Raw genomic sequence first — 24,520 nt, 5'->3', positions numbered from 1 at the left:
CACATCTGGCACTAATCCTCTGAGGTTGTACTTAGCATGTTGCGTTGCAGCTCACTGGATAGTACCATTTTGTGCAGTGTTAGCCTTCTAATCCAGGCAGACCCAGGAGACAAAATAGCATGTGGCAAATGAAGGCGACAGCTTTTCAAAGCCTGTTTGATGTGATTTCATTCTTGTGTTCGCCCTTGATGTCTCAATGCAGTTTTGCATGTCTGATGATGCAAGCTCCTGATTATTCCCAGTGTGTATTCCAATCAGCAGCGTTTTCTGACCGCCACACTGTCAGTTTTCACCCATCCCTTGAGTCCCCACGTCCAAACTGAAGAATTAATCCAAATGAAAAGCCTTCAAACACGTAGCCCTCGATCAATCCACAGGATTGATTTAAACTTTGCTGGACGACATGTTTAGCTCAGAGTCCAGACTCAAAGGCAGGGCAACAGACAGGCCATGATATGTCATAAGCACACAGCAAGACACATATTAATGGCTTGGACTTGCTGCCATTTAGTCCCCGTCGTACCCAGCGCGCTTCAAAATGCCACCAACTGCGTGCATATAAATCACTGCAAAGAGAGACGGGGAGGGGGCAATACAGTCGGTGTTTTAGCTCCAAATTGTTGTTAAAACCACAAGTTAAATGTTAAAACTTGAAATCCATTTCATCACCTGTGACTTCAGGTTGAAACAAAGTCAAAGAAGTGAGGAGACAGCACTTATACAGGCATTAGTTTGTCCTTTGTCCATTTACCTATCTGTGAAAATCACTTGCTTATGAATGAGAGAAGGGGATGAGGCGCTCTCTCTTATCTTCAGTCGGTTAGGGATCACCTGTCCGCAACCACCTGATGGGTTTTTAACACCAGGCTCCTTAAATGACAGAAAGAAAAGGAAGATTTAAGGACTGGGGAGGGGGGGAAATAGACGGGGCACTGTGTGTTGGGCTGCTGCTGACAAATGAGCTCGGTAACGGAGCATTAGCCTTTTGCTGTCACGGGGGAAATCCGGTGCCGCAAAATGACATCAAATCCCTAGTTGCTGCTATTCTTCTTTCTTAGGAAGCCAGTGAATGTTCAGACACGAGAGGAGTTACTTCAAAGACAAAAGGTTTCCCACACATTGTCTTTGTAATGGGAAGATTACTATTGCTGCACCTTCTTCCCACTAGCATGAGCATCTTTCACTCCCCATGATGCCGAAGAGAGGAGACTGGTATTTGGTTAAAATCCAGATATATTTAGTCTGCAAAGGTACAGCACTGACAGCCACACCTGCACTACACAGCACTGAGCCCCAGACTGATGACAGCAAGAAAAGTGGCGAACTGTTGCCACCTACTGACCAAACTGAACACTGGCCTAGTGGCATCCTAATGTAAGTGATTCCATTTCTGCTTTATTGTTTTACAGTTCTACTTCTTACTCCGCTACATATATCTGGTTACGGTTGGTGACAATGCTCACTGATGTTGGGCGATGAAGTCCAGGCAGCAGTCAGGCTTCAAGTTCATCCCAGCGATGTTGACTCGGTTATAAAATAAAAATAAAAAATATAAAAAAAACTTGGCATGGCATTGGGATGTATTTTCCCCAAACAAAAAAATGATAAGTACTGTCTAAAATGTGTTGTTTATGCCACCTGGACGGCATAAGTGGAGGGACTTGTCCCCCCAAAAAACAGCTCAGAGGATTATAAAGACCAAACCTCCAAACCTGGACGCCCTATATGTTGGCCAGCTAGCAGCATCAGCAACGACTCAACACACCTCGCACACTGTCTGTTCATCCCTATCTGTCAGGAAAGAGGCACACAACAATAAAAATGTAATATTTTTGTTTATTTTAATCTTTTTTTTTTTTTTTTCATTTTATCAAACACAATGACAAGGTTTCTTATGCTTGTGCCCATGCTGTGGTATTTGGGTTGCTCGTAATTTGAACTAAAGTACAAATTTGAATATAAGTACAATAACTGTACTTGTATATGAATTCATAAAAGTACAATCACTACAGGGGTCCCTGGTTGAGCAATGGGTAGAGTATCAGACAGTGCTGGGACAGTTGAACGTGAGTATCAACGGTTCTGCTCCTTTTTTAGAGTGGAACCTATTTATTAGACAGCTGCACTTATACCACTCATTTTCCAAAGTCAGATGAAAAGAAATATTTATAATAAGATTAAACTAGACTATAGAAAGAAGTGTCTAATTGAAGCTATATCTCCAGTTTGGACAGTACACAGTGTGGACCAAACCAAACTTCCATTCTGAATGAACTGGTTTAATCTAAGTGAATGTTTGAGGCCCACTGAGGCTGCACTTCACATAAATCTTTATTTTTTTTTAAAGTTTTTCAAACTGTCCTATTAACCACAGTAACCTGTCCAGGTGGGTAAGCCCCCCTAAACCATTCAGCCATTAAACCACAAGGTACAGTGCATCCAGTCACATTTTCCACATTTTGTTATGTTACCGCCTTATTTAAGTTCTACAAACAATTCCCCATAGTGAGAAGGTGAAAGAGGTTTGTTTGAACTCTTTACAAATTTATTAAAAATAAAAAAAGAAACAAAAAAAGCACCTTGTTGAAGCGCCTTAAGCACCAGTTACAGCCTCAGGTCTTTGTGAGTATGATGCTACAAGCTTGACACACCTATTTTGGGTGTTGTGTCATTGTTCTGTTGAAAGATGAACAGTCATCCCAGTCTGAGGTCCAGACTGCTCTGGAACAGGTTTTCATCAATGATGTCTATGTACATTACTGCATTCATCGTTCGCTCGACCCTGACTAGTCACCCAGTTCCTGCCGCTGAAAAAAATCCTTACAGCATGATGCTGGTGAGCGATGCCTGGTTTCCGTCCCATGACATGAGACTTGGCATTCAGGCCAACGAGTACAATCTTTGTTTCATAAGACCAGAGAGTTTTGTTTCTCATGGTCTGGGAGTCCTTCAGGTGGCTGCCGTGTACCTGAGGAGTGGTTTCCACTGTACCATACAGTCTAAGTGTCTAAGGACCATCAGTGCCACAAACCCTCATTTCATCTTTGTTTTACTGAATTAATCAGAACTCGGTCTCCTTTTTTGTGCTAACCTACAATTCATTTCATGAAGGGTAGATTAAATCGACCTCATCTAACTATACTGTAATTGGGCACATTATTTAATGAGCAAACACTATATAACCCAGAGGGATGTGTTGTTCTTGTTGATTTTTGTGTTTTTCTCCAAATGGGTATTAATGCTACAGTATGTTGAAGTGTGGCTGCACAGTACAGCCCCACTGACTGTGGCCATTTCCAAAACCTACACACAAACCCACATCCTATTTCTACTTTCTCTTTAAGTTGTAGGCTTGTGTGATTATCTGACTATAAAAAGCCTCACACCAGGATCAAGCTAACAATAATTAATGCACTTTGGCATAAACTATTTCAGGATCAGTCCACATTAGATCTGTCTCATGGTCGGCCGTGCACAGTGAAGTAACTTTGGACTATGCGGAAAAGCGAGTCTGAACAACCTCTGCATTTCACTTCCTAGTGTAGGGTTTCACACGCCCTGCGCGCGCTCCACACAGGCGCAGAGTTGGCTCGCTCCGCTTCGACAGGACGCGGCACACGGGCCACCTGAAGGCTGTCAGCGCTGGACTTTGGACCACAGGAGGCGAGTGGGGAGACAATGCGCTTAGAAACTTAATAAGGAGGCCTTGATTAACAAGTCTTCCTCAGACGGAGGTTCACCTCGCCTGTGCTTGGGGCGCATACCTGTGCGGACTTGCCAGTAGCCCGTTGGACTCAAGTCGGTGAGGAGAGGAGGTGTGGGGGGGGGGAGCGGGGGGGGGGGGGGTCGGGCTCAAGAAGACACACCTTGCTTACCTCCTGTAGCTCTACGGCGCCCCCATCCCGTCCTCTCTTGGTCTGAGAGCGAAGAAAGAAGCGACCTGATCACTGAAATGTCGTTGAGCGAGCGAGCGGTGCGAGCGCTGCGGGAGATCCTGCAGAAGCCTGGAAATGACGTCTGCGCGGACTGTGGCGCACCAGGTGAGGGGGCAACGTGTGGCCGTTGGCAGTAAAGCGTTATCACAGGGGCGAACTTTTAGACTTTGCCACGTCTCTTTAGCTGAGCCGTGAGGAGCAGGAGGTGCGAGGCAAACATGGGTCAGGGTGTCGAGGTGGGAACAGGAATATGTACACAACACCATCACTGGAAACATTTGAACGCGTTGAAAGGGTTTTAGTCTCGTTCTGTGATGTAGGCTGCGAATAGGAAACAGGTCTTGACATGCAGAGTGTAGGGCTGCACACAGCCTCACCCGGTGCCGGGGGAGGGGGGGGGGGGGATCCTAGAGGTCTTTGAGGTCCTTCATATCTCCACAGTTCAATCTATCGGTCTTTGTGGCGTTTCTAGTTACAGTGACCCATTTTTCTGTCAGCTGAAACATGTTCTGCCCAGCAGTCTGGCACCATGTGTATACATCCAATTACATTACATTCCAGTGCATCACAGTCAAAGGAGGAAATCCCTGAATCCAGGCCTCGAGGCACTGTGTACTGTATTTGAGCAATGCAACAAAGATAATGGCACCGCCAAGCCCCATCTCTCTTTTAGATTGTTGTTTATCCAAGGATGGTTGACTGGCTGCACAGTATGCATACACCTTTCTATACCCGTAAGGAAGCTGTTGGGGGTCATATATGCTTTGCTCAAAGACAAAGATTTGTCTGCACCAAGATTCTGTTTCAAAGTTGTACCCTACGGAAGAGCAATAGGGTCACGGTAAAAAACGATTATTTAAGTTTGGAGTTTTTGTTTTTTTACTTCCCAACTTAAACTTAGCGTATAAACTCGGCATAAGTATCAACTCGGAATTCAGACTTGGGTCAGAATTCGGACTTTACGCTTCTGACTCGGGGAAAAACATTCAGAATTCTGACCTTATTTTCAGAAAAGTCAGAACTCTTAATTTATGTATTTATTTTTTTAAAAGTGGCACTAATTCCCTTCTTTACAAAACCACCAGTCACATCCTTGCACGTATTCCTGTCATTTCCTCTGTAGTCTGCAATCATGAGGATCAGAGAGTCACTTTGGCGTGTTTGTTGCCTGTTGTGTGTGTGGGCTGCTCCATTTTTATTCCGGTCTCTCCCTGGCATTATGAAACACGGGTGTAGAGGAAAATTAAACACAAGTACTAACCAGCCATGTGCATCATATTTCTGTCTCTTCTAGGAAAATTAAAGAACGCCCTGTTCTCCTCTTGTCAGACACCTTTGATCTGCAGCGATAGGAATGAAGAAGCAGCACACACACACACACATGCACATATACTTCTGTTTACTTTTAAGCTTTAGAATTTGTTTGGGGAAGATGAGACAAATGAGGTCAAAGGGAAGAGCGTTTCTTGTAAACTGGGGCTAAAACTTATCCTTGAAGATCCCGGGTTGCAGAATTGATTGATGGCTATTAATTTCTGAAAATATATGATCTGGACTGTTTCTCCAAGTGACGTCATCTGGAGGCATTTTCAGCCAGAAGAAGAGATTTTAATATAGGGAAGTCAGAGAGAAGTTTAAAAGCATTATGGTTGTCTGTGTGCGCTGACAGTGGTGGGATTTCCATCACAGATTCATGTCTGTTTTCAATGCAGTGCTGCCTGAGGACCCGGACATCACATCCATTCAATATTGGTTTTTGGCCTTGTCCCTAGTGTCCATTGATTTCCCCAGAGTCTCCAAATGTTTAAAGGATGTTAGGAACTGCTGATGATGAAATCTGCACACTCTTTGCAATTGTACCTTGGGAAACCTTATTTTTAAGGCACCGAACACGCATTTTTGCTAAGAGTAATGAAACTCATCTCACTTTCAACATTTGATATGTTGGATTTGGAATATTTACAATCAAAAATATGTTTAACATTATTTTTAATCATTGCATTCTCCCTGTTTACGTTTTGCAGTGTCCTGACTTTTATGGAAATGGGGTTTATAAATATATAATTTTTTTTTAGTAGACATAACAATTAGTCACCCGTGTTAATCAATAAAGACAAGAACTACACAAAGAAGTACACACGGATTTCGGCTTGACCCTTCTGGGGTCGCCACACCCGATCGATTGATTTGGCACGTGCTTTTACGCTGGATGCCCTTCCTGCTGCAACCCTGCCGTTTTTTTTTTTGTCCGGGCTCGGGCAAAAGATGGGAGGGTTCGATTTGTCCTCAATTTATTTTGGTCACCTTCAACTCTTTCTCTGCAGACCCTAGTTGGGGCTCCTGTTCCCTGGGGGTGTTTATCTGTCTGGCCTGCTCCGGGATCCATCGCAACCTTCCCAACCTCAGCAAAGTCAAGTCCCTGAGCCTTTCTCACTGGGAAGACCAAGAGATACAGGTGAGACCACTAAAAGCCACTAGTCTCCCCCTCCTCATGCTTAGTGCCCTGTGAGCAAAGCCTGTGATTTTGTGCAGCTATAGAATCACAAGCTCTCAACTCACACACTGAGCATTTCACAGATGTTGAAATCTTTATGTACTGACGTTATAATCACAGTGACAAATTAAGTTTGCTGTTTCTTCTTCTCTCCGTTGTTGTTTTTGTGAACCGTGGTCGTCTTGTGCTCTCAGCTAAGAGCCACATAATGATTACTTATCATTTGTGATTACATTTTGCTAATCAGTGAAAAAACACCTGCACGCTGTATTGTCAGCACTCGTGTTATCACCCACCATGTTGCACCATCTTCTTGTGTCTCTTTGCTTGTTTGAAATAGGGTTAAGTGTTCTCGTCTGAACAGTGAGTTGTTAGATTTCTGATTACAAATACACTGCATCAGGTATATTTCAGCTACTTGTTGTTGATGTATTAGTTTTTTTTTTGTTTGTTAGTTTTTTTAATTGTATTTATATATATTTCTGCTGTGACCCTGAGAGAAAAAAGAACGGCAATGTTTTGGTTAACTATGAAGTTCAGTGTAAAGATGGATAGTGGAGTCCTATTTCTCCCGGCTCTGCTGCTGCTTTACTTCACTCGTTACACTCCACCATGCTCTACGCAGCCCATCAGGTCGTCGTAGTTATCAAATTATAACTGATTAAAGGTTACAAAACTTAATAGTCACGCAGAAATTGCTGTTCTTCTCTGATTGGTCAATAGTGGGAGCCTCGCTCAAAACACTTGTAGAAGTAAATATCTCTGTACTGCTGCCAGTACTGTTTATTAAAACTGCCACCGTAGGCGTCCACTGCACCTCTCCACATAAAGATAGGTGTTGGAGAATATTTCTATTCTCACATTGACCCGATAAGATTTGTTTTTAATATTGCCAATCACGGTACGTTTTTTTAGATTGTTGAATCTCATAGATTTGTATGTGGTCTGTGTGAATTTTTAAGTGTGTGCTTTCTGGGCAGTTTGATAGCTGAAGACCAGCAGCGCACACACTTATTTTCTTTTATTAGAAAGTAGCTGATCAATGCAGTGCTTCTTTCGGTCTTTACTGTTTGTATGTGTGTGTTTCGATAGTTCATGGCTGAGAATGGGAATCAGCTGATGAAGATAAAATACGAGGCTGCTGTTCCAGTCTACTACTACAAACCAACACACAAAGACTGCCAGTAAGTAACCAGCTGTGACGCCTGTGTAGGATGCGTCACTGCGTTTGCATGTATGTACCAATGTGCATCTCCAAATGTGGCTCCCTGTGTTTTGGTGCTATGCACGGAGAAAGCAGCTATCTTTAAAACAAATGACTGTGTGTACACAAGAATCTTATAATGAATCCCTTTATTTTATTTAAGATTAGATTCCAGTTTGTTTTCATGGAAAAGCTAATCTGTTTCCCTTTTTCCTTGAAGTGTTTACCAGCCAACCTGACAGTCTAAATTATAATTAAGTGTGTAGCAGGTGAATTGGCAAAGCGAAGCACTCGCAAGCCATTTCATTTGGAAAGAAAGACTTTTCTTAGCGCGTATGAGTCACTCATTAGTTCTGATCTCCGCAGAATTTTGTAATTAGTTCAACTAAGAGGAATCTAATCAACATAAGACGTTGTAACAATGACATTTAATGCCAAAGTGGGTGTTATGCTTTCAAAACGTGTTCAAATTGATTCCATAAAGGACTGAAAGCTTAGTCGGTGCCTTCACAAAGTTTCCACCTTTTGACATGTTTCACTGTGAAATAGACATATTCAACATCAAGGTCAAGAATGTGCACAGACATGAGATGTTGTTTCTCTAGGAGCACGGTGTAGCAAAGTGCACTTATGTGAAACAGATTGCTATCGAATTAAAAACCGGTGATAGAAATCCCCAGTCTATAGCAGCATCTATGGCAGTTTTTCAGAATTTTCAGATATTTTACTTTTCTACTGGTTTGGTTATGTTGCAGAAGGGAGTCAGGTCAGTAAAAAAATAAAAAAAACTTTAAGTTTATTATTCAAGTCATTACAAAGATGGATAAATGCAATTAAAGCCTGGGATTTGAATTTGGCATCAAGAGAGATTGATATATTCCCATTCCCATCCCCAGCTGTGCAGTGCCGGTCCAAGCCCGGCAGAAATTGGGGAGGGTTGTGTCAGGAAGGGTAAAAACTGCCAAATCAACACAGGATGAGCCGAAAGGACAAAAAAATAAAAACATAAGCAAACAAGACAGGATAATCAGAGACTTGTTTCTGGATTTGTGTTTGTAAGTGAGTTCATCATGGTCCTAATTCACCTTAATTTGGAGGATCTGTAACATCCTTACAGTCTTTTGGTTTTGAACATGGTTTTATAAACCATCTGAGCTGATCAGGCCAAGTGGACAGTGCTAAAGATATAAACATAGCATCATCAATGCTATATGTAACGCAGCAGTATGGAAAACTGAAGACGGGGGATCTGCTGGACACCTTGGAGACAAGGGCGTTTATTGGGAAGAATATGGCAATATAACGCGTATGACGATACAGGGTTACGATCTGATATATTGTGATAAAAGAACAATGTCTATTGATATTTTTCCACAGCCATATCGGAGACGTATGTATACTTACTTAATTACATTCATTCTAAATAAACATTTTGTGTGTGTGTGTGTGTGTGTGTGTGTTGCAGTCTTTAAATAGAATTAGTATTTGATACTACACCTACCACATAACTGGAGCCAGAGGCAAATTGTTTAAGCATCCTAAGGTTGGCGCCTATGGTTTAGCAGCTCCAGACCTGAATTCTTTAGCAATTTTACAATTCACACCCAGTATGTAAACAACCATATACAGTTTTCTATGCTCCTCAGATACTATGGGCTTCCTAAATTTGCATAAACTGTATTTAATTTTTTGGGAGCAGTTTTTTCTTTTTTTTTTGTCTGCTGCATTTCCCTGGCTGTCAGTGGCTGTGTTAGTGTGTTACAGTGCTTGTACTCCCCAGATAGGAATGTTTGGAATTGTATGAATGTGAGGCAGGGGATTTTTTGGGGGGGGAAAAGGGGAAAGCCTCTCAGGTGACATTTATTAAAAAAACATACACTCATACAAACGAAATAATAGAGTAAGCTGCCACATCTGAGCTTTATGATATCTTTGCCTGACAGAAAATGCACTGTGTATGTGACTAATACAAAGTCGACGCTGAATGTGAAAAATGTGCCTGGGGACACCTTGAATCTCCACACCCTTGTCTCTCTGATGCTAACACACACACACAAACCCATGCATTTTGCGTACAGGAAATAGGATTTCTTTACACACTGTTTTATACCTGAGCCAATAAGGGTAGATTTTCAAGTACACTAGGTTTACAGTTACAAAGCAGGCCAGCATTTGCCAGGCATTATGTTAACCACAATTTGATCCATGGAACATTCCACAAAATCAAATTCTTGGTGGGAATTAAAGGACCGTTCACATCTTTCTTTTTCAAGTATGTCTTAAGCTACAGTTATCTGCCCACATAAACACTGAAACATGTTTTACTTGCTGTAATTCTGCCTCTTGTTGATGGGAGCCTTTAAGAGGTTCCTGCGTAAGTGATGGGAGCCAAAGTCCACAGTTTAGCGTTTGTGCAAACATATATTAAAATGGTTGTCTCAAGACAATAACAAAGTTAAACATCCTGAATTTGGCACATTAAGTGGATTTTGTTTCCAGATTTGCAGTGTTTCAAAGTCTAAGCCCCCTCTTTTTGTTACTCTTCTACCACTGCAACTCAACAGGAAACAAACAGGAAGAAATCAATAAATACTGTACAAAAAAAACAAACACTTTTCATCATTTGATATCATAAACTCAGGCCACTCGAGGGATTTTAGCTTTAGATAGACCTTTTTTTTCCGCACACAACCAGGACTGTGAATTTCCTTTAAGTAAAACATCTGGACAGTAAGAATATTTCCAGCGGCTTTTGGGTCAGTTTTACACTTACTCGTACTAAAGTTATTTTATACAAGTGTATTGTGAACTTTTAAAGATTTGTAGTTGGCAAAGTATTTATTTTATACTCTCCAAAAATGTTTAGTATAAGTACATTTGCCAGGAAAATGGTTAGAAAATGTACTGATCTGCTTGAGTAGAAGAGTCGCTGCTCTTTCCTGCCTGTCTCCCACCTCGCACAATTGTAGATCTTTTTACTGTGCTGTAAGAAAGTTCTGACATTTCTTATGTTTGTGTTCAGAGTGTTAAAGGAGCAGTGGATAAGGGCAAAGTATGAGAGGAAAGAGTTCTGTGAGCCGAGGAAGGAATTTACTTATGAGGAAGGTGAGTGTGTGTGTGTGTGTGTGTGTGTGTGTGTGTGTTTGTGTGTATGAACAAAAGCACTGCGATGCTAATAATTGACCTTTGGCGGTTTGCTGCAGGAGCTAAAGACGGCATGCTGATGAAGAGAGGTCGAGATAACGGGCAGTTTCTGAGCAGGCGGTTCGTCCTCTCGGAGAGGGAGGGGACCCTGAAGTATTTCACCAAATATGACGTAAGCAGCAGCTCATAACAAGACTTGTACTGACCCCATGCAGCAACACACGCTAATCTAAACACTCCCCACAGATAACCATGCCCACATGTGCACCACCCACACACACAGCCACATTACAAACACCTTAATTAAGAGGCACTTTAAAGACATAAAATAGTCCACGTTATATGCTGCAGTCTTTTCTCAGACGCGCAGTGAACTTCATAATCGTAGCCACCTACCAAAAGACAACAAAATGAATCGGTACCTGCCCCCCTCCTCTGCATGTGAGCGTGCTCAGACAAGCTTAACCAGCAGTCTGTCCTCTCTGTCAGTGTGGCTGATTCACTAAGCTGTACACCACCCACACCAATTAGGGCTGCAAGCACTGGGAGCACTTTGTTTGTCACAGTAAACCAGCTCAGGGGAGGTGGGAATGATATATTTTAAAGGACTAAAAAGAGCTTGCTACTGCGTTTTTTTTTTGTTTTTTTTTTTCCAAAGAATAATTTCCTGTGTTTTAGCGTATGTCTTTGCATACAAATTTTCTTTTCTCTTTCTCCTGTGAAACATTTCATAGGCGCTTCATATGTTGCTAGTGGCTCTGCTTTAGTGAACAATAAAAGAAAAACAGCCTCAAAGTCACAGTGGTGATGAAAATTGTTGTCACAGTGTGCTAGTCAAGGTGCTTCAGGTGTTTATAGCCTGTGAAGTGTTTAAAATGTGTTTCTCAGCTAATTTATGTCACTTTCTCACGCTGTTCATAAGTCAACACCTAAATGACAGAAAAATGCCAGATCCAGTTATTTTTCAGATATCTTGAAAAGGTACGTCTTTGTCTTTTTCCCAAACCTCTCAGACACAGATGCAAGTCCCACAGATGCCTATGGGACTTGAATTCAGGTTAATGGACAGGTCTACTTGGATTAGCATCAGCCTGAGACATAAAGATTATGGCTAATGCAGGCCGATGTGTCGATAATTGTTGTTGTGTATAATTTCAAGGGTTGGAAAGAGCAGAAAAATAAGGGGAACCTGGAATTTCACTTGGAGCACAGTTTAACCCAGCATAAAGAAATGTAAACATGCGGCACATGTGTAAAAATGTACATGTGGGTGAGGGACTGCTGAAGTTTCTGTGGCTGAGATGGGAGGAACAAGTACGGACAGAAATTGCTGATCTTTCACGCGTCTTTCCCTCAGGCTAAAGAGCCCAAAGCAGTGATCAAGGTGGACGCCGTCAACGCAACCTTCCAGCCAGAGAAAATAGGGAACCCTAATGGCCTGCAGATCACTTACCTCAAAGACTACAGCACTCGCAACATCTTTGTCTATCATGATAACGGCAAGGTACAGTATGACTGCACCCGTGTGTGTGTGTGTGTGTGGTGATCCAGCAAAAGACAAAAGGAAAGCACTAATTAAAGCTCCATCAAAAGCTGACCTTCACATTGGATATTTGCCATCTGTTAGGTTGAAGCACAGGCATATGTTGAAACTACCTTGTTTGAGTCTCCAGAACTTTCAAACCCCTCTGTACCAACTGTACCAACTAGTGGAAGCCATTAGCAGGTGGCATTCAAGCACTGAATCCATCACTCTGTGTCATCCTCAAACACACACAATTCAGTGTTGCTGTCAGCCTGGGAATTTCTTTTGGGGCGGGGGGGGGGTCCGACATCAGAGGTGGGTTCAAAAATGCATGAACTGCCCCTGTGCTAAAGGTTAGGTCCCCGCTCGGTAGAAATATGGCAGCAGCTCGTGGTGGGACTCATTCACACACTCCACACAGCAAAATGAGATTATGACAAAATGAGTGCAGGGGCTCAGACTGGGGATGAGCACCACTTCCTTTCCGTTTAGTTGTATTTAGTCTGTAATTTTACATTTGGTTTTTGAGCATTTTGTTTATTTGGTCATTTGATGTTTGGTTTTATTGATTATAGATCCTTTTAGTTTCGGTCATGTTGTGCCTGTTTTGGTGATTTCCTGCCTATTTGTAGTCATTTTGAATCTTTTTTTTTTTTTTTTTTGTCTCTTTAACTCTGCTCTCTCTCTCTCTCTCTCAAACAAAAAATATGAACTATATATTTCAGAAGCGCTGACCAGTCTGGCCGGTAGGCCCATTCATCAGTTCATCCATGCATATGTAGTAATACCCACCAGAAACCAGATGTTGCTTTATGATCGGTGCTGTTTCTGTTAGCGACTAATCATTAAAGGTATTGATAACGATCTGTAAATGTCGCAAACAGAGGCTCAAAAAGCTCCTTGAAAAAGACAGTCACACATGAAATTGCTCTGAATAATTAGAAACAGGAAAACCAAATGTATAGTTGACCATTGGATTTCATTTGTTGCTATGTCAGAGCTGTTTTAAACCCACGGAACCATCTTTCCTCACTGTGCGTTTCTTAACTGTTATCTCTGTCTGTCTTCATTAGGAGATCGTAGACTGGTTTAATTCCATTCGTGCAGTTCAGCTTCACTATCTGAAGGTGGCCTTTCCTGGGGCGACAGACGCTGAGGTGAACACACACACAGTTGATTATTGCTGAGATTATATCTTTGTATGACCTGTGTGTTTGTGCAAGTGAGCTACAGACATGTAGGTGGGTAGGACTCCACTGCTGTAGTTGCTCCGCCTGTACATGCTGGACCAAGACTTTTTCTGAAAAGCAGCTAAACCCTTTTTATGGATTTGTTTGTTTGTTTGTTTGTTTGTTGATACTTTAGCTGGTACCCAAACTTACCCGGAACTTTCTGAAGGAAGGATACATGGAAAAGACTGGACCAAAGGCAAAGAAGCCACACACACACACACATTCATACATTCATACGCTAAAATGAATTTTGATTTGTACACGTTTATGGGGAAATGTCATGTCGTCCAGCATCCACCTGTGGATGACATCATTTTAGCCATTTTTAGCCAGGATGCATTTATAAAATACAGGCACATGTTTTGCTGCAGGCGTTGTACTATATTTTAAAAGAGCATGTGCTACGTTGGGATTTTGACTCTGCCTGCTGCCAATTTTAGCCTGGACAAGTAACCAATTCAACGGGAAGCATTAGGAGCAAAAATGATTTCTTTGGAATAATTCACCTCACTTTCCACATTGCAATTCGAGCTCAGTGTTGCCAAAAATCACCGCTGTTAGGCAAATTAATGCTACGGTATCAAATCCATGCCGTAATTTGCTTCATTCTGCTGCGCAAATGTGTTTCACAAAACAGACATTAGGGTTACATGCAGCCCTGTATAATAATAGTCATTTCTTATGATTGAGAGCTTCTCAGCGCGGTGAATCATCTCAATTCAAGTTTAATGCCAGAGGGGCGTTACTGCTGTTTCTTTTACACTGTGTACATAATCGGTACAAAGCAGAGATGTGTAGTTTAAATTACATATCAAATGATCTGAATAATACAAAAAAAAAAAAGGTAAATCTCATTTGCCAAAAATCTACACAAACAAACAAAAAGAGTGAAAGGGTCCAACTGTGTCCAAATCCCAAAATGTGCCAACAGTGGATTTGTACCAATGCGCAATCGCATCACAATTTTTATATTAGCATATGTGGATTCATGGTTCATACCCGAAGATCTTACACAGACAAGACAGTGCAACCTGATACTCAGTGACACAACCGGTTCTGCCTTCTCACACACAGTCTCAGTTTAATCTGTGTCTGTCATGTTGAGAGATTAAAGGACTCACTAACTTGCTGTGGAGGACTGATTTGCTAAGTGGATGTCATAATTAATTTCCTTCACGCACATGTGAGACATTTGTGGAATGAGTCACTTGCATATTGAGAATGAAACAGTCAGTTGTTCGGGCACAACAAGACTATGACACAGTTGGATGAGGTGAAAAGCAGCAGGCGACCTGAGCATCCTCACTGTTTGAAGCAGGACTCTATAAAAGGGGCTCAAGCTGCTCGTACACTGCAGTAAATTTTTTTTGAAAGTGCTGCACTGATGTAAACCTTAAGCCGTGACAAGGTTAGCTTTTTAAATCCAGCATCACAGTTCTATGATAGGGACGCCGTAAACATTCAGATGAGGCTGCAATGAGGGAAACCAGTTGCTTGTATACAGTGCAACTCTAACATGGAAGAGTACTTTTTTTTAAGCCTAAGATTAGGTAGAATACAAATCCAAAAGAAAGTTACTGACTCACCAATAAGATTTTATTGTTACAAGACTGCTTATATTAGCTTGCAAAAAACGAAGAAAACACTTAAATGTCTTTTCTTTTTTTTTTTTTACTTTGGACTTTTGGTGCTGAAACGATCTCTCGACTAACAACTGAAGATTAAATGATCGTTTAAGCCATATGTAAAGCAGAACTGGCTGGTTCCAGCTTTTAAATGTTAACCGATGCTCCTTCTCTGTTTTGTATCATTGTAAACGGAGTATGTTTGGATTTCACACTATTCGTCTGCCTAGGAAAATACAATTCTTTGTAAGAAAACAGAGGTTATAAGTAACAGAGAGATATTGTTGGGGCATACCAAAATTAAAGGGACATAAAACAAACGTGTGGAGAATCGTGTAATGTAGCAACAATGCAAGGTTCAGTCCAGTTATTGCAGTGTTGGAATGTGTTGTATGATGATGAATGGAGGGAGAGTAGGGGGAGACTGTCCATTCCTCACCACCTGAGGATAGAGGCTGTGAGCCAGTCTGGTGGTTCTGGCACTATGGACTTGCACCTTCTAAGGGCAGCGAATGAAACGGGTTAATGCAGAGTGGTGCTGGTCACGCAGGATGCTATGCGTTCGTAACAGACAGCAGTGGGTGTAGACGGTGGTGTAAACCATCTCCAGATGTCTAGTCCTGACTATTTTCCCTGCTGTTGTCACCACCCACTTGTGTCCCTGCTGTTCAGCCTTAGTGCAGGTAGAGAACCACACTAAAAACCATAAACTCAATACACCACCAATGGTACAATAGAAGCTCAGAATGAGCTGCTGAGGATTTTTGGCACTCTTCAGTTTCCGCAGATAAAAAAGACGTTGGGCCTTTCCTACTGCTGAGGTGGCGTTAATGCACCAGGACAAGTCCTCCGTCATAGTCACACCCAGCAACTTGGATTGTCACTCTCTCTACCACCTCATTACCAAGTAAGAGTGGTCAGTGGTTGGATTGCCTAGCTTTGCAGAAATCCACTATCATTTCCTTGGTGTTTTCGATGTTAAGGTACAAGTTGTGGTTGTCACACCATGATGCCAGATGTCGTACCTTGTCGTTGTTAATGAGCCCCAGCACTGTGGCGTCATCGGCATATTTGACGATGCGATTCGCTGGGAAAGAGGCAAAGCAGTCATGTGTGAGGAGGGTGCAGAACAGTGGACCAAGCAGAAATCCTTGAGTTGTGTTGCTAAAATTTTTTATAAACCGAAAGAATTAGTTGCTTCCACTTTAGTGCTAGACAGGTTTAGATAAAGTATCAGGAAGGTCTGATGGATGACGTTTCAATACAAACCTGTCAAACAAGCAGTGGGTCGCCTTTTGATTTAAAAACCAGACAGACGCCACTTGTGCTACAAGTACAATACAGCTTTGTGTCTATATACAGTATCCCTGTCATGTCTGACTGTGTCTGTCCACGTCTTTGTCTTTGCAGCAAAGAGAAGGATTCAAGAAGCGCTGGTTTACTCTGGACCACAGGCGACTCATGTACTACAAAGATCCCTTGGTATGAAATCTCTCTATATATATACACACATGCTTTCGTGTACTTTCCCACTTTGCGACCACAAACTACCATCTGTGGAGTACAGAGGTGCCTTTTATGGTGGTATTCTTGTGATCTAAAAGGACAGAAATGAGCACCACAGAGAGTTAGGGAGGCGTTTTCATTAAGCAAATTAGATTAAGATCATTATATGACGTGTGGACTCAGGGAACAGACGTTTAAGGTGCTTTCATTGCTCATTGCTTCACAGTATAGCCTGACTGAGGCTAAAGTGAAAAGAGCTTTATCAGACAACTCATATGCGCAAACCTTGGCGTAATCTGTATGATAATCCTGTTTGAAAGGTAGCGACATTGTTAGGCCTTGTAAATTCTGAGGAAAGATTAGAGTTTTTACTGCAGTGGTTATTTTGCTGGAAGCTTTTAGAGGGAGCAGCTCAGATCTCCCAAGTCTTGGCTAAATGCACATCAGATAGTCGAGGCAGATTAGCTCAGCTATGCTGCTGATGTAATAGTTCAATAGAGAGGTGCAATAATTATGGTACTAAGTGACTGAAATGTCCAACTTTTCCCCGAGAGTGTTAGCGAAGAAACACTAGTAGATAAAAGGAAAAGGAAAAGTGTACTTCTGTGGACTGGGAATAATGTGGAAGAAGCTCAAAGCAATTGTAATTTGATTACTTGAATAATTACTAGATTATTCAATAACTAGCTGCAAGCTGGTCAATAAGAACAGAGTGGACTTAAAGGACAGAAGCTGAAACTAAGCATTTTACACAGATAAAGAAAAAGAAAGAAACAAGGTTTTGGAATCCTAAATGGCTCAAAACAATTTCTACAGAGCCCCAGAATAAAAAAAGTTACTAATAAAAGATTAAAGTTTTCGTGTTGATTTCTTCCTCAAACATTCGAGCTCAGGTTTTCAAAACTTTTTTGGCTTCTGATCTATTTGGAGAAATTCCATCGAGACAAAATGGTTGGTGCACTGGAAGCCCAATTAGGTTGTTTCAAGATAAAAATATGTAAACCACTTTGGCTTGATGCGCTCCGAATTTTTGAACACATTGAAGTAATGTGCAAAAAAAAAAAAAATGCTTCCTGCAAAAGGACTGGCCCACGGAGAAGGGTTCTGCACGGGGATTATCTTACTGTATTTTCAGGGCGTGTTGAAAGGAGGCAGAGAAGGAAGCGACTAAATTAGGGCTCCGTCTGTGCAACGGGCCAGTCACCAACAAGATGGCACATGCAAAATTTGGCTCGCGCAGAGTTTTATGAGGCCTTCAATGGTTATTCAGCTGTTTTCCAAATGTTCCTAATAAATAGCTAAAACCCAAAAATGTCAACCTCTAGCACTATGGTGGCAAAAAGTGAGGCCCTAAAATCAATAGAATGTGTATTTAGTTGTTTAGATGAATGTGAGTGCAACTTGTTTAGACAGTTTAAAAGCCAAACCTCTGTTTTGAAGGATGCCTTTGCCAAAGGCGAAGTGTTCTTGGGGAACAGAGCCCACGGCTACAATGCTACCCCTGGTTTGCCGCCCGGCACCTACTGCAACGGCGCCTGGCAATACGGCATCGCCATACAAACACCTGACCGCTCCTTCCTGTTTACTTGTGAGACAGAGAGTGACCAGCAGGATTGGCTGCAACACTTCAACAATGTCATGAATGCTGAGATGTCCCCTCAGGAGTACACAAGTAAGAACTCCGAACTTTTTTTTTTTTTTTTTTTTGAAGTAAAGGTTTATTAGTTATTAACATCTCTAATAAGCTGCATATTTTTAATGGCTGTTCTTTGTTTTGTTTTGTTTTTGTAAGCGTAACATCAAGCAGCTTCTCTGCTCCAGTGGGAACTGTGGAATAAATAATAGGCCACAAAAATGAATTAGTTTCAAATTAAAAAATGAAATTTAATTAGGCACGGTTACTTTGCTTATCAAGTAAGTAAATAAGCTCTGCAACAGTTGCACTTTTTTAATAACTTGGAGTTTCCGTGTACATTCAGCAGAGTTGCCTCTGCAAGCTGAAGTCCTCACACCTATTGATGTAATTCTTGTCTTCACAATGTCTTCAAGTAAAGAACATTTATTTGCAATGACATAAAATATGTGTCATTTATAAAAATAATATTTTATTTTTTATTCTTTTGGCACTTGTTTAAAAACTGTGCTTGATGCATCTCAGGGCACCGACTCAAAGAACTGCACTGTCTGTAGTGCAGAGATATTTGTTACCTTTCTGACACATTCAAACAATTTCAACACTTTTGCTTGAGTCATATTTTTTTTTATTTATTATATAAATATTTTATAGCATTTATTGCAATTTCCTGATTACTGATAGCCTAACCAATGAGCTGTGCATAGCAGAAAGTCGCAGAAGGGTGGGGGAAAAGGGAGTATAAGGAGTTTGAGACTAGCTGAAGTTGTATCTTGTAGCTTTAACAAACTGATGCTTAGCGGCAATGTTTACTTTATTATTTTGCATGTTACTATGTTAACCTTTGCAAATTAGCCATGAACATAAAGTACAGCTGAAGCAGAGATGTTGTCTTAAATCAAACTTAAATGTTGACTTAATCAAGTTTAAATGACTAATTACACAATCAGTTGTATGTAGAAGAGACTTTATTTCTAACTTTGGGTTTACTGTGCATTTTCAAGTGGAGGCCATGTTCAAGCACAGGCATTGATGGATCTGGACCTGGATCAACTTTTCTTTTCAGCCCATCACCAACCATACACGGAAACTACATTGATCCTACCACTGACACCATCAGTGCCTTTGGCGAAATACAGGAATATCTACAGAGGCCTCTGAAGCTCAAAGCACTGCAATTTGAGAAAACACAAGCAAATATACACAAACAACTTCACCAATTTGGCAACACAGGTGCAGCATTAAGAAACAAACACAACCAAACTGAGAAAAGTGCTGCGAAAAGCAGAGCCACAAGACAATAAAAATGGCTCCGGGAGCAACAAAAAATACATTTACAAATCTAAATGTTTGGCACTTTTTCGGTTCCCCCATTACTGTTGTAGACAACGGTCATAGTAATGTTTCCAGGGGACACTAAAAAGTGACGGACATTTCGATTTGTAAATGTATTATTTTGTTGCTCCCACAGCCATTTTTGTTGTCTTGTGGCTCTGCTTTTTGCAGCACTCTTTGCTGTTTGCTCCCGGAATCATTAGTGTTGTGTTGTGGAGCTTGCTGCTTGAAGATTTTTAAACATGGAAACAACGGCAATATGCTTTGGTAAATTAAAAATTAATCAGTGCTTTAAAGGTCGTCTTCACCAACTTTACAACTCAATTCCTATGGTTCTCGTTTGCGGTGTACTTGTATATTTGTGCTTTTAATTTTCTCTTTTTCCACTCCCCCCATTTGGAGATGTTTTTCACTATCAGGAGCTCGGATGATGTCATCTGCAGGAGTCCTGGAGTAGCGGAATAAACAGCATGATGACATTATCTGAACTTAAAAAGCTCCTCTGGAAGTTGTCATCAGGAGGCAACTGTCATTTAGACATATTTTAATATTGCAAAGGCAGAGACAGCTTCTACACCATTCACACACACGCATTCCCCAAACTACTGGGTTTGCACTGCACTTCCAAAAATCCACTTGTCAATTATGGAGTAAGTTAACATATTTCACTTATACAGATCATATTTCATTACTAGTTATTGTATTAAGATGACACGAGAAGTGCATAGGTTCTTTTGTAATAAGTAACAGGTATAGACAATGAATATTAGATGAAAAACATTAGTATCTTTCGTGGTTAGTTTTTTTTTTTTCTATCACATTTGTTTTAAACTAAAATAAGTTCTATTCATTGATCGTTTTGCTGGTTGTTGTTACATACTTGTACATTCAATAAGAGCATTTCACCATCTTTCATAGGCCACAGCTGCATATTGTGTCGTATTGCGAATTGTCTGCTTTCTTTTAAACTTCCAAGCAAATTAATATGTTCAGACACACTACAGTGGAGTTTACATTATGACGTTTATAATTTTGTGTTTTCTTCTCTGATTAGCAAATGTTATCTTTATACACAGTATGTATAGTTTTTGAATCACGTGAGAACAACTGTTAACTGATAATAATGAATTTTAAATCCATTGGGGTTGAAAAGCTGAAAATATCACAAACAATTCCATTATATACGTGCTTTCATGTGGCATACAGTATGCAAAATATTTCCAGCTATGTCATTGTTTCATTCAATTAATTTTAATAATAGTTTTAGATTTTTCTGTTTTCGGCTCCAATTTTTTTGTGCCATCCATTATTTTAAACACGTTTGACATAAGCACTAATAAAAATTAAAAAAAAAAGAAAGATATTTCTTCTGAATGGTATTTATTCTTTGTATGTTTGCTACTGAATAGTTTTAAGATCACTTGCTTATATTATCAACTGTTGCAAAGTCAAAACTAAAGGTGATTTGTTAAAAGCATTTTTAACCAATGATTCTTCTAATATAGACCGGAATTAATAATGCGCTATGTTTTTGTGTTGGGATTTCTGGGTGTCTAAATCCACACCATGGTGCTTAGAGGGACCAGGTTGAGGTCTCGTATATCTATAGGGCCATGCTAGTTTTTCACCCTTGTGTGAAAGCGGTAGGAACGAGGAGAACTGAGAGGGGCGGAGAGAGGACTGTGACCAGCAATAGTCCAAAAGAACACAGACGCAAGTCTTTTATCGAAACTGGGACTGGGAAGCTAAAATTCGTCTGCTATCAAAGTGGATCTATAGAGGTATAGAAGACCTGCGGGAAAGATGCTGATTGCGTGGATAAAGTAAAGGACCTTTGTTGAATTTTTAAGTGCCTGCACAAGATTTTGACTGGATACTTTACAGCTCCTGATCCTACTGTGTACAATCAAGGTACACAAATATTTGACTTCTATTCAAGACAACATGATTTTTTATTTTTTTTCCCCCCATTGTCTCATTGAAATGGACATTGTAGTGGGAATCTCTGGAGATGTCAGCCAGTGAAGGCTTCTCAAGCCCGGCTCTGCTCTGGAGGAGTCTGCTTTCGAAGATCTTAAACAGGGTTTGAAACTGACGGAATGTGCCACCTCGCTGCTCCCAAATGACTTTTGTCAGATCTACTTCAGGCCAAATCCCAGGAGAGAAATCCCTGTACTCTGCAACTTCCCTCGTGTTTGAGGCTTTCTGAGGGCTTAAATGTTGACTGGAGGCTTTTTTTTGCTGTGTCGGTTTTAGAAAAGTGTGGCATCAAGGCTGTGTGTGGGACCTTACGTTTGGCAATAAGCGCTACGACCCTGAGGCAGCGCTGCAGACACTGAAGCTTCCGGTCATGGCAGTCTGCTGACTGTACAACCCTGTGGATTAATACAGTTGTGATCCTCAATGCCCAAAAGTAATATTTCTTAGGTACAAGTTTGAACAAATTGCATAAGGAGTTGTTGTCCGCAACTTGGATCACAGCATGAAATACTTATAATATCTTTTCCAAGTTAACTAACTCTTGATGCTAATCTCTGACCTTTGAACCCGTGCACCTACAATGAACTGCACTGCTAATACCACCATTACGCCACAGCTGGGACTTGTCCTGAGTCCACGGGCTACAGATGGAGGCTCCCAAAAGAGCGGCGGTGGTGATAGTGGAGGCCTCTGGTTGATGCCCCTGCTCGGTGCCACATTGATATTTATGTGCACCATTGGTATTGCAGGCAACACGTACACACTGATCATTACACGCTCAGCTGCTCTGCGTTGGACCGGGTCCATGTACGTTTACATTATTAATTTGGCTCTGGCCGACCTGCTCTACCTCTCCACCATCCCCTTTGTGGTCTGCACCTACTTTGCCCATGACTGGCTGTTTGGCGAAGCGGGCTGTCGCATCCTGCTGAGTCTCGATCTTCTCACCATGCATGCCAGCGTCTTCATTTTGGTCGCCATGAGCCTGGAACGCTACCGCGCAGTGGCTCGGCCCTTCACTGTCCACAGATCCTCCTCTCGCAAAGGGAGGCTTGCTGCTGGAATTATCTGGGGTTTAGCTTTTGTACTCACGCTTCCCATGATGGTGATGATCCAACTCAGGGAGCGCAAACCGACTGCAGCAAGTTTGGTTAAAAGCATCTGCTTCCCTACCTGGACACCCGAAGGCTTCAAGGCCTATATAACCATGCTGTTTTTCACAAGTGTCTTAGTGCCTGGATTGGTAATTGTTGGGCTGTATGTTGGTTTGGCCAGACGTTACTGGGCAGCACAAGCTCACCTGGGAGGCAGCAGTTGCTCTGCCCAGAGGAGAGGACTCAAACAAAGAGTTGTCTCAATGATCTTTAGCATTGTGGTCGCTTACTGGGTGTGTTTCTTACCTTTCTGGGGCTGGCAGCTAGCCAAACTGTTCTCTCCAGAGTCCCTCAAAGGTTTGTCCCCAGCTGTTCATAATTATGTGAATTTTTTTGTAACATGTTTGACCTATGGAAACAGCTGTATTAATCCATTTTTCTACACACTTTTGACCAAGAACTACAAAGATTACTTGGCCCAGAAAGGTCAGTCTGGGGGGTCAAGCAGGACTGACCTCGGATCAGCTGTAGCCACACCACTTCAAGACCTTTTAATGATGAATACATGATTACTTAGAACAAGCATTCGAGGAAAAAATAGAGTTGAGGACATTTTTATTTAGTATTTTTGCACAAAATTGGAAAATATACTTGCAATATATACTTGTAACACTTTTCATAACATGCTCTCCAAGTGTTCTAAATTCTGCAAACGTATGTAGTGTGATGTTACACATTGTCTAAAAAGTGCTTAAGTCTTCTTGTTGGAGGCATAATGCACTAATGATGACAATGTTTGTGGGTTGTTTTTTTTTTTAATAAAATGATATTGAAATGATATGGTGAAGAAAGTTCTGCATTTATTTCCTTGTTCCTACCTCCCATGAACGCACAGGCACATATGTAGAGGATATTTTATCGGCTTCCTAGGAATGTGGTTGTATCATGACACATTCCTCAGCCTCTAGCCACAACTTTTTGAGTCCTCCTGTAAATTGCCTCTGTAAGAATGCGCTTCATCTCACGTCTCTTGTACGTCCTCCTTGTTTTGCTTTTATCTTATCCCGTCTTTTAGTATTTGCCCTCATCACACTCAATGTAAGACCTTATTCACATTGCTAGAAATCTCTAAGCTCTTCTCTAAGCTTGTGGCCGGGCATGATGTGTTCCCCTTTCCTTCCTGGGTAGAAAGGTTTGTCCCTTTTAACTATTTGTGGTAACGAAAAAACAATCACATTTAACAGTCAGTGACCCTAACTCTCAGTTTGGCCTACATTCAAATGAAATGAATAATCAATAAGCACTCAGAATTATTCTGTTGTACGCTCAGCTGTTACAGCGGTAGTTACCATGGTAGCAGGAAATGCAGAAGCGAAGGTGTGATTATCATAGACTCATTAGCATTTAAAGCCACAGGCAACAAACCTGCTATTTCTGCTGAGGGCTGCCACAGGCAAGGTTATGCTGGATTAATGCTCAAAACCCCTCACACATCTCAAATACATCATCCTAGGCTGCTTGAGGTCCTCGCATAGGCCTGGCCTACTTTTGGATATTGGGCTTACTGGTTGGTGGGAACCCCGACTCAACCACTTCCTTCTCCACCTCCTTCCAATGCGCAATAATAATATATTAAAAAAAAAAATCAATGTGCTATTAAAGATGAAAAACAACATAAAAGCTAGTAGGACTTAGCATGTTGTGCAATGTTAACTAGCTCCTTCGCAGGGGAGCTTGCACGAGCTCCTCCTCCACAGCAAGCATGTTTGGGCCTTGAGACTTTAGTGTATGATTTTTGTGGAGCTTTCTAATT

General features: G+C 41.3%; 2 protein-coding genes across 2 annotated transcripts; both read left to right on the top strand.

The window, feature by feature from the left end:
* The first annotated feature begins 3,832 nt into the window (after positions 1-3,832).
* On the top strand, positions 3,833-20,992 carry zgc:92360 (uncharacterized protein LOC436988 homolog). The gene is made up of 11 exons (XM_067497305.1): positions 3,833-4,040; positions 6,260-6,390; positions 7,522-7,613; positions 10,656-10,738; positions 10,837-10,949; positions 12,135-12,281; positions 13,376-13,459; positions 13,668-13,730; positions 16,570-16,641; positions 18,106-18,337; positions 19,303-20,992. The coding sequence occupies exons 1-11, from the start codon at positions 3,953-3,955 to the stop codon at positions 19,329-19,331; spliced, it is 1,134 nt and encodes a 377-aa protein (XP_067353406.1). The 5' UTR covers positions 3,833-3,952; the 3' UTR covers positions 19,332-20,992.
* Positions 20,993-21,138: 146 nt separating this feature from the next.
* On the top strand, positions 21,139-23,504 carry uts2r4 (urotensin-2 receptor 4). Its single transcript, XM_067497306.1, has one exon. It carries the CDS (start codon positions 22,194-22,196, stop codon positions 23,274-23,276), a length of 1,083 nt encoding a protein of 360 aa, XP_067353407.1. The 5' UTR covers positions 21,139-22,193; the 3' UTR covers positions 23,277-23,504.
* Positions 23,505-24,520: the final 1,016 nt, after the last annotated feature.

Source organism: Channa argus, chromosome 3, assembly GCF_033026475.1.
Source record: "Channa argus isolate prfri chromosome 3, Channa argus male v1.0, whole genome shotgun sequence".
In the NCBI taxonomy this organism is placed as follows: Eukaryota; Metazoa; Chordata; class Actinopteri; order Anabantiformes; family Channidae; genus Channa; species Channa argus.
The sequence above is the reverse complement of the archived record's forward strand: the minus strand, read 5'-3'. Positions and strand labels throughout refer to the sequence as shown.

Excerpts from the sequence above, each read along its gene's own strand:
- zgc:92360 (XM_067497305.1), top strand. The coding sequence starts at position 3,953 with ATGTCGTTGAGCGAGCGAGCGGTGCGAGCGCTGCGGGAGATCCTGCAG. Across the intron at positions 4,041-6,259 it reads CGCGGACTGTGGCGCACCAG|ACCCTAGTTGGGGCTCCTGT; the intron begins GTGAGGGGGCAA and ends CTTTCTCTGCAG. Across the intron at positions 10,950-12,134 it reads AGTATTTCACCAAATATGAC|GCTAAAGAGCCCAAAGCAGT; the intron begins GTAAGCAGCAGC and ends TCTTTCCCTCAG.
- uts2r4 (XM_067497306.1), top strand. The coding sequence starts at position 22,194 with ATGAACTGCACTGCTAATACCACCATTACGCCACAGCTGGGACTTGTC.